At 42.2% G+C, this 10,917-nt stretch overlaps 1 protein-coding gene across 1 annotated transcript; it reads right to left on the minus strand.

The window, feature by feature from the left end:
- Nucleotides 1-8,532: 8,532 nt before the first annotated feature.
- Nucleotides 8,533-10,632, minus strand: LOC108605212 (multifunctional protein ADE2). The gene is made up of 5 exons (XM_017994819.2): nt 10,498-10,632; nt 10,236-10,439; nt 10,024-10,168; nt 9,498-9,610; nt 8,533-9,439 (listed from the first exon to the last, which is right to left on the minus strand). The coding sequence occupies exons 1-5, from the start codon at nt 10,514-10,516 to the stop codon at nt 8,637-8,639; spliced, it is 1,284 nt and encodes a 427-aa protein (XP_017850308.1). The 5' UTR covers nt 10,517-10,632; the 3' UTR covers nt 8,533-8,636.
- Between the last annotated feature and the right edge of the window lie 285 nt (nt 10,633-10,917).

A 10,917-nucleotide genomic window follows, 5' to 3' on the forward strand; every position in this document is an offset into this window, starting at 1 on the left:
AAAAATAAATATATATGTAAATGTATATATAAACTAATATTAAAGGCAAAATGCAGTTACATGCAGCGTTTGGTTTTAACAGCTGGTCGAAAGGTAAATAACTAAAGAACCGTATGTGAAGCAAGAAACCGGATTTTGTAGAATTTAGATTTTGCGTATAAAGCGGTACTCTCTTCTGCAAATGCTATTCTTCAAAGCCCGTCTGCGCTTTCTCACTCGCACACTCACTCACAGACGCTGTAGGAGGCAGCAAAGGCTACAATAGCAGTACATATGTAAGTATGTATGTATGTACATATGTGTGTGTATTGTATGTTTGTACTTTGGCATGTACATGATGTTCTTGTTCTTGTGCCATGTTGTCGCTCTGCATTGGCACAGTCTTAATCTTTGTTTGTGTGTGCTCCAGCTTTGGTTTCATGCTGCGCCAGAAAAATTCGCTTGTTTCTTCTTCTTCTTTTTTTGTTTTGCGCTTTGTTGCTGCTTCTTTTTTATTGTTTTGTATGCTTTAGTAACTTTAATTTGCTGACTATTGCCGTTGGGGTCCGTTATGCGAAGACTCAGACTAACTCTAGCTCGTAGAGATCTACACGCACACACACATACATACATATGTAACTGCTTTAATCTTACGCTTTATTAGAACAGCGCAAGGGACAGAGACACAGCAACGAAGCTAAAACTGAGTCAGCGAGAGTTAAAGCCTGGCCACATGCTTTGTATCGATAAATTATCGAAAGTCTTAAGCAGCAGCCTTTTTTTTTTTTGTCTTGTTGCCTTTTGCGTTACTTTTTCATTCTTATGCTGCTGATATATGTATGTGTTAACAAAAGTTGTTGTTGTTTTTTTTTCTGCCAGCTTTGGCATTAGCAATTCTCTTTTTGACTTTTTCGCCATATTGTTGTTGTCATGGTCTTTAATTTCCCTTCGCTTGCCATTTTTACTGTTGTTGCGGCTTTGCCAGTCGTCCAAGCAACAACAACAACAACAACGGCAGCAGGTCATTAAAATAACTTTGTAGCCCTGTCCTTCCTGTATGTGTGTTCATTTTGCCTTGTTCTGCATTTTTATTGCCGCTGTCTGCGCTTTGCGTCTTTACACGTCTTTGCCCTTCACTTCAAATGATTCTTGGACTTTGTTATTGCTGCTGCCAGCAATGCGAGTTGTTGCTGTTGTTGTTGTTTTTGCTTTTGTTGTAGCCGGCATTTAAGCCGGCGCAAAATTTTAGGCAAATTACTGCTTTGACTCAGCAATGTCTTGGCTATGCTACATGCCAATGTAAATGTGAAAACATATACACATACATACATATGTATGAATTTGTGTATGTGTGTGTGTATGGCATGCCTTGTCGCAATCAACCACAATCAGACTGTGGGTGTGTTTGCCGCAGTGTGGGGTGCAAATGGCAAAACAAGGTCAAGTGTAGGGAGCAAAGTTTGTTTGAGTGCACACACACACACACACACACACACATGTATGTACATATGTATGTGTGTATATATTGCTGTACATAACGCATAACCTTTTCATTAAGCTTCACTTGTTGTTGCATTTGTTTAAACAACAATTTTCATATATTTTTTGTTAAGCTGCGGCGCCGTCGACGCAGCAGCTGAGTCACGCTCAACAGGCCGTTGGTAGAGAGGGCTGCGCTGCGCTACGTTTTGAGGTTAACTTTTTGTCACATTGACGACAAAAATAATTTGCACAAAGGTGTGAAGTTTTTGAGCGCTGAACTTGACGTATGGGCCAACCCAACAGAGCAATAGCAGCAGCAGCAGCAGCAACAACAACAACAACTACAGCAGTAGGAACACCTGTAGCTGTCGCCGACTGCAGGCATATGTATACAAAATACGAAAAAAAAAATGAAACACGAAAATGACAACACGCAGCAGCAAAACAACCCTCAACTGAGATTTTCTGCCAAATTCAAAAGCCTACAAGTCTATAGAACATGCTGCTGCTGCTGCTGCGTCGCCGTCACCCCAACTCGCTCACTCTCTCTCTCTCTCTCTCTCTTTTGCTGAACTCTCTTCGGGCATGTAAAAAGCACATGTGTGCCGCTGTTCTGTCCAAAAAACGCATCGGCAGCTGAAAGTGTAACTAACATAAACACACAAACGCTATTAATACATACAAACAAACATGTATGTATGTATGTGTTTGTATATGTTCGTTATATCTACGCACACGTAGCCAGCAAACAGCTACAACAACGTCGCAAAACGAAAAAGAAATCTAAATAAAAAATTAAATGGAAATTTCTGATATAAAACTCACGCACACAGCTGTATGTATGTATATAAACAAACACATACATACATGCATACAAATACACGCCATTCGAGTCAGGCAAACGACATGACATAGCGCACAGCACAGCAAAGGCAACAACAGCAGCGGTATGAAGTATGGCAACGTTGCTTTTGCTCGGGCAGCATAACAAAGCGCTGTTGCTGCTGCCGCGCTGCTAGCGGCAAAACGTAACGAGGTGGCGGCGGCAGCGAGATGATGATGGCGCACAGTGGTGCAAATAAGCATACACTTGGAGCTAATTTAGTAATAATATATTTATATTGCATGCATGCATGCATTTATGCTTTAATAAAATAGCTTAGATAATTATACATATATTATTTACAGTTTCTATTGTTGCGCTCCACTGTGCAATGGCAGACATACAATCACATAGCAAACAAGTTTGTCGGTTGTTTCGACGGTCGCAGCGTCGGGCGAGCGCGCTCTTTAGTTTTTGCGCAGCGCACTCAGTGTGGGGAAGACAGAGAGAGACAGAGAGCGAGAGCGCAACATACATATAGAGGGGGAACGGGCAAAAATAAAAAGAAAAACAAATAGCAACCCAGTGGTAAATTTGGCAGCGTCAACAAAAAATTCTTAAGGCCAATGGATATTTAGTAAATTCTCGTTGGAAATAGAAGTTTTTCTTGTGCATAGCTTTTCAGTCAAAAACATGTCATCTAAGACTTTATCAACTAAAAACAACAACAACAACTATTAGTAGAGCAATTGTTGTGATGCACAAAAAGCAAACAAATTTATATTTATGCCGCAATTGTTGCTGCTTTTTGATTCAATTGATTAAATTGTCTAATTTAAAAATATCAATTTATTTATTTTGAATTTGCCGCAATTTGTCAACAGCCCGTACAATTTAACTTTAAGCAGTGCGACATACATACATAGATATGTATGTATTTATGTTCATACGAAGCCAGCTGAGCACAAGGCAGTGCCAAATGCGCCAGAGGGTGGGTGGCACAAAAAAAAAATACAATAAAAAATAAAACACTTCTTTTTTTTTTTTTGCTACAATTTGACACACAAAGCAGCTGTCTGCACACACACAAACATACAAACAACCCGAGCGCTTTTATATATATGTATATTTGTATATGGCACGCTGTGTTGCCATAGATACATTTGTTTGTATGTATGCTTGAACTAAACCCGTGGATACAGACATAAATACACACACACACAAAAGTATCTCCGGGAGTGGAATTTAGCCTGTGTTAGTGACAGCAGCGCAGCAGCAGCAGAGCAGCGCTGTTATCTACTGCGCATTGTCTTCGTGTTGTTTGCGTAGTTGTCTGTCTGCTGCCTTTGTCTGTATGTGTGTAAGAAGATGAAACAGCAGTGGCAGAGCAACGTAGCGCAACCAGCAGAATGCCGAATAACTAGTGCAGACGTTTATAGTCAGCGGGGTTAGCTGGTAGGTGTGGGCCGAGACGGTTAGTCGGTCGGTTGCTCTGTCTGTCTGTCTGTCTGTCCGTCGGTTCGTCAAGCAAGCAAGCAAGCAAGCTAGCGAGCCAAGCACACAAATCAACATGACACGACCAACGGCAACAACAACGTTTACTAAAAGGAAAACAACAAAGCATATCGCAGTCCAACATGCTCGACAGCGTTGTACCCTGCGCACTGCTTTGCCATTAATAGAATGTCTGAATGCTTATAAAAATGTTTATATGTAGTTTGATATTTTAGAAAAATAAATTCAAGCTAATTAAATATTGTCTGCGCTAAGATGCCTTTCAAGCTCTTTGACTGCTTGTAGGGTATAAGAAAAAAAAACCCACCCGGCGCATTCAACTTCAACTCACACACACACACACATACAAACACTAACACATACATACATATGTATGTATGCAAGACAGACAGACAGATACGCCACTCACAAGCAAAAGAGACAGATAGACAAACGCGTCGAATGAACGAACGAACGAACGTACGGCCAGATCGACCGACCAACTGACTGACTGACTGACTGATGAGTGCACAAGTGCGAGAAAGATAGAGATATGCGAGCGAGCGAGCGAACGAACAAGCAAACCAGCCCGGCCCGTCAGCCGTCGAAATAAATAAAGCAAAAGGCTGGCAGGCAACAGCAGCGGCAGCAGCAAGAAGAACAAAAACTGCAAAAAGCATTGCAAATAAAACGAGTAACGCAAAAATAAAAATAAAAATAACAAGAATATGTAATAATAAAAGGCAAAATAAAAAATAAGCAACAACAACAACAAGAAGAAGAGCAAAATAAATAAAATGAAAGCACACGAAACAAGCGGGTAGAGAATGAGAATGGCCTGCAAATTTTTATACACACACACACACACACACTGAAGTAAATGTATGCTTGTGTGCGTTAAGAGCTAAGCGCAGTGGTTTCTTGCTTGTGCACGGGCTGCGGGGGCGTTGGCGTTAGCTTAGGCAGCGACTGCAGCTTAGACAGCGATTTGACTTCCAGCGAGGGTTGGATGAAGGGTAATGGGTTTTATACGTATTTGCGTTGAAGGTGCGGTGGGGGGAGCCTACAGAACTGAACTGAACTGTCTGGATGGCATGCAAATCGATGGGCAAATGTTGAATAGATTGAGAGAGGACTATGTGTGTGTGTGTGTGTGTGTGTGGCAAAGGGGTTGTTGTTTAAGTTTAGAAAGCATGCATCTGTACATAAACATAACATACAGACATCTGTGCTTATATAAATACATACATACATATGTACATATGCATTTGCTTACTAATAAGTAGAACTAAGTTAATGCTTTTCTAGTAAATGTGTTGAGGATTAGCAAAGACTTAAAGAGTGCCACGCATATTTGCGAATGCAGGCTTAAATTTTAAAGAGCTTGTGTGCATAAATTTCATATTTTTGTTTGTAGCTAAATATTATGTGTACATCGGTTAATGCTCGACATTGACCGATATCGTTTTTTCAATTTCCGGTACATAGCGCATTACAAATGTGCATACATATGCATTTATGTACATTCATACATACATACATATGTAATTCAATGATGTATTTGAGCAGCTGCACGTTTTTTTCTTTATACTAGAGCTTGCGCTAATTTCAAAAGTATGTAAATACGCTTGTATGTGTGTGTGTGTTTCTTATATTTATTTTGTAGCCATAAACTCGCATAAACACTTCTCACTTTTCATTTATTTAATTTTTAGCCGGTCGCATGCTTTTTCATTTTGAGCGTTGTTGTTAATTTTTGTTTTGCCGATGTGTGCTTATTTTTTTTTTTGTTTTTTTATTGAAGTTTTTTATTATCAACAGATCGGGCGCGCGTTGCGTGTCTTATCACAACAACACGTTTCACGTTCAACGCCCCCCTTTTCTCACTCGCTCTCTTTTGCTCGCTCTCTCTATCGCTCTCGTATATTAACATGCGACTGATCGTCGCCAACAGCAGCAGCAGCAGTCGTAGCAATTCACAGTTAAAATACTTATACAGTATAAGATTTATATGTATGCAGTGTATGTTTCTGTGTGTGTGTGAGTGTGTGTGTTTGGCAAGAAGAAAACAAAACCTAAGCTGAATTTATGGCTGCGACTGGGTGGGTGACATTGCTAGCGCAGCAGCGACGCAGCGGCGGCGGCGACGGCAGCAGCAGCAGAAGTTGTGAAGCCGAATAAGCGCAAAAGTAGCGCAACTTGCGGTGACAACAGCAACAACAAGGGCAATTCCAATGTTTGCCGGTTTATGCGCGCGTAATCGACACAAAAGCTCTGTGCTTGCTGCTCTGGGGCCCCCATTATCATTAACAAGCGGTTATCTCTTTCTAACTACTGACTGCAATGATCTGTCTACTTTTTCTTTACTCTCCACACGTTTTGCTGTTTTGGCGCGCCGTCTTGTATTACGTGTTGGCTTTTTGTTTTGCACGTTTGTTACTGTTGTTGTTCTCCTTTTTTTTTGTTGTTGTTGTTGTTATTTTTTTTGTTGCTGTCTTGGCTTTATTTGTGCATGGCTTGTTCGCTAAAACCAACTCAATCAAGTCAGCGTCCAAGCCCCTCTGTCCAACGCTTTGCCTCTCTCTCTCTCTCTCTCTCTCTCTAACATATTTGCGACTGCGGCCACTGGCACCCAGCAACAGTCTCGAGCAAGTTTTTGAAGTTGATGAGATCGCTAAACAGCAAAACCGGTTGCCTTGCTAACTGCCTTGCATACTTACAAACACACACACGTGCATAAATAGCATGTGTATGTGTATGTATTTTTAGCAACAAGTTGAAAAGCCGCAGCACTCAGACAGAGACAGTATGATAATGAAAACGTGTGCAAAGATCTCGACAAAAGGAGGCAATGTAACAAAAAATTGTTTTTATGCTTTTGCCAAATGAACCGCGCGCAGCACCAAAAAGTTACCCAAACAGACACAAAGACAGACTTCTTGGGACGACAGACGGAAACGAGCGAAACAGCGACCGCAAAAGCGAATAGCCGCGTCATCCTCGCTTCTTCATGTTGACAGCGGCGCGACGCGACGTCGGCTGTGGCGTTGGCGTCGCCGCAAAACAATTGCCGGCCATTGTTGGTCCCCCGACGCCGCAGCCCCCCCTCATTCGACCCACAGACCCCAGCGCGCCTTGACGCGACAGCGTTAAGTTTGTTTTTCTGTATGTTTTTGCTTTGTTTTATATTTTGTTTTTATACATGCAGCTTCTAAATACACTTACCCCATGTAGAGTTTTACGATTTCGCTTTCAGTTGGTGCCAAACGCAAAACATAGCAATTAAAAAATGCACAAAATTATAGCACTGAAAAAAATAAATACATTTTTTAATAAACATATTACAACTTTATTGTAAGTGTATCGATATTGCGGCCGCCTTTCGTTTTTTCTTTTGTTATTGCCTATTTTTTTTTTTACATTTTGTTACATTTGCCGCGCCATTCATATTTTGTTTATTGTTGTACCGACGAACAATGTCTGACTGCGCTTTACTCCACCAGAGCCCTGCCATGCTTGTGTGCGTGGGCTGGCAGCGGAACCGCAAAAAATATTTACGTATGTACATACATACATATGTACATATGTATTTATGTGTGTGTGTGTAACAAAGTTGCGCCATGGGGCAAACACAATGGCACTTTGACCCTGACTTTTAATACTGCTGCGTATATGTGAGAGTAATTCCCCGTCTCAGTTCTCGCCAAGACCAACCACGTGCTAAATTATTATTATTATTATGAATGTGTTTATATGCATGTGTGTTGTTTGTTTGTTTGTTTGTTTGTCGGCGGCTGCTGCTGCTGCTGCTAAATGCTAAAGCATGATTAATTGACCAGAGGTTCACTTCAACACATCTTAAGCCCTCCCCCCCTCATCTAGCGTTGAGTGAGTTTCTCACCACTACCACCACCAACGAAAACAACAACAACGACAGCTAATTTGCGTTGGCAACGCTTCCAATTCAATCTTCTTACAACTGAATTAAAAAAGAAAGGGTGGGCTCACGGGTTTCGCGTGGGGGAAATTGCATCTCGCTGTATCAAATTATGGCTGTGAAAACATACATAATTCTGAAATATTAAACTGCATTTTGCCTCTGTGTACGTGTCTGTGTGTGTGTATTTAAAGTAACCCAAGAGCTTCCAACTGAAATACCAAAGTACTATACAAAGCTTCCTTTTCATCGTGATTATGAAGCAAGCGCTCAGCTATCACTTGATATCTTTGTTGTTTATGTAAATGTATGCCTCTTTTCAATTTTATTTTAAACTAGAGCTACTGGGCCATTGTAGCTGGCTGGATGGCTGGCTGGCATCAAGACGAATGCTGAGACGACTGAATTCTTAAATTTTTAGACTAGTTTTGCTTTTTGCTTTTGTGTAATTTATGAGTGCACTTTTTTATAGGCAACCCAAAATTGTAATTTAAATACAGCGCACTGGAGTTGACAACATTCTAATGCATACACAATTTGTTATATGTATGAAATGTCTAGTCTCTTAGCTGCTTAACTTTATTTTAATTTAATCATAGCATTTGGTTAATTACTTAAAGTATTTCATAAATATATAGAATATTTATTTAAATTTTGGCGACCTTTGATGAGAATTTGCCAAGTACTTTTTGCCAGGGCTGCAATACAAGATTGTTTTGGTATGTGCAGCCGCTAAATGTGGTGCGTGACACTGCTAACTGTGTTGTGTTTGGCAGCTAAAACGCGCTAGAAATTCAAATTTAAATACACCACGTAGTTAAGTTTTTCAAAAATTTGTATTTGCCCATACTAAGCTAAGCGTTAGATGTGTGTGCGAAATTATAAAGTAAAATTATATAAAAAAAAAATGTTGGAATTCATTCAGACATTGCGCACGCCGCGCAGCTCCTTGTCGGCTTTCTTCAGGGTAACAAAATTGTTAAGCTGCTTGACGCGCAGCTTAGACCAGATCATGAAATTGCCCAAGCCCAAAATAGTGCCAGCATGGAGCGCAGCGGCCTCCGGATAGAAGACGGTGGAGCAGCCCAGACCAGAGGGCAGATTAAGACTGGACCAAACGTCCACCTGCATGTTGTCCGACTTGATGGGCGGGCAATTGATCACCGGATAGTTGGTGCTGCCAGAGACAACCGGACCCAAGCCGTTCGAACGTCCAGCTACCGCGACAAAGATCAAGTTGCTCATCACGGACTCGTACTCACGCACAATGCGTAATGTCTCCTCGGGCCCCTTGTGTGCTGAACTAACGCGCAGCTCCACATTGAGGCCCAGCGAGCGGCAGCTGGTGGCAATTTTCTCGCTGTGCGAAGTGTCTGAGGCGCTGCCCATGAGTATAACGACAAGATGATCCTTTTTGGGTATAATATCGGCCAGCTGCTCCGATACCCAGATAAAGTTACGCTTTACCGTATCCAGATCGCTGCTGGTGACCGATGTGAGATTGCGATAGACCTGCTTATCGACCATCAAACGTTTGTCACCAGCCGGCCACAGGCGCCATGAATCCGAGTCGATAATGTCGGCCAGCACGATGTTGCCATCGGCATCCACACCGAACTCCACCTTCATGTCAATCAGTGCGCAGTTGCGTGTCTGCCAGGCTCGCTCCAATATCTCAAACACCAGCAGTGTGGTGCGACGCATAATATCCACCTCATCCTGGCCTGCAATTGGCATGGGTATGGATTAAGTAGAATTGGCAAGGGTTTGATCATTACTTACCAATGAGCAGTCCGTTTAGATCGAATTTGGCGGAAATAATCTGTTCATCGCTCCATTGTGGATCGTGATTGGCGTCGTCCTTGAAGAATGTCTCCTGTTTGGGTGGCGAGAATCTGTCAGACGTAAGAAATTCACAGATAAATAAAATATTTCTAATAATAGCAACACTAGCTCAACAAAAAGTTCATAAATAAAAATAAATTAAGCCACTTAAGGTGAATTATTTGTAAACTGATCCAACCTCAAGTGAACAACAACAACAAATCAATGGATCAGCAAACTAGTACAAGTTATTTTTACAGCTTATCAGCGGCTGAGGGCACGACCTCGCTGCACTGCATCCAATTGCAATTGCCTACGAAAAATTTGTTTACCACAGCAGCAGCAGCAGCAGCAGCAGCAGCGAACAGAGCGGCAGATGGGGGTTGGTTGGGTGAGCACAGGTTACTGACGTTAGCCAGATGCTGATAAGAGCTGCGACGCATGCAGGCGCTGCATTGATAAGAGTTATGCACATGTTACTGACCTGTAACCCTCCGGCACGCCCACATTGCGCTTCAGAAAGGAACCGGTTGCCAGGCGGCGTGTAACCCACTCAATGGGTATCATCTCACATTTGCGGGCAATGAAAGCCTTGGGGCCGCACTGTTTCACGTAGGCGGTGCGCACACCTGCAAAAAGTGGATAAACAAGTCAGTTGGAGCTGGAGAGCTCGCTTGGAGTAGCGCGTCGACTGACCAGCCTCGTTGAGTAGGCGAAACACCAGTCCATTTGTTGTGTTGGAGATTTCAGCTTTGCCAGCCAGATCGTGCGCCTTGACGCCATCGCCAGCGGTAATGCGATCCTTGCTCAGCAGCAAACATAGTCCGGGCTGCTCGGGCAGATTGTATACCACCTTGGTTTTACCCTCGATCAGCGCCTTGCCCAGTTTGTAGCCCTCAACTGCAGAATTGGCATGGTTTCAATTTAGGCGTAGCATTTATATGGCGTCTATACTTACTCGACGTTGGTGTTGACATTTTGGAGTTGCAGTACTTTCAATTAGAATTCTCACGTGTTATGCGCGTTACGCTTTGCGCTCGTTATTCGTTTTTACTCGCCTGCGTCGAAGTCAAGCTCCAAGCTAACTGTGTGCTTGTTTTCTGCCGCGAACGACTTTATGGGCTTTACACACACACATACAGACGCACGCACACGCACACACACAGACGCTGGTAATCAAGGCGTAGGGCATAGCAACGATCCAATAACTGCTGCGGCTGGTATGCTGTTGCTGATAAAGCAAGCAAAAAGTTTCCATGCTCACTCCCAGCTCTATTTATATTTACATGAATATTTATGCACAGCGTATCGTAAAGTACTAGAAACATATTTTGATGAATTGTAAATTATATCAGCGTCATCTTGTTCAATATGTAAA

This window comes from Drosophila busckii, chromosome X, assembly GCF_011750605.1.
Source record: "Drosophila busckii strain San Diego stock center, stock number 13000-0081.31 chromosome X, ASM1175060v1, whole genome shotgun sequence".
Taxonomy (NCBI): domain Eukaryota; kingdom Metazoa; phylum Arthropoda; class Insecta; order Diptera; family Drosophilidae; genus Drosophila; species Drosophila busckii.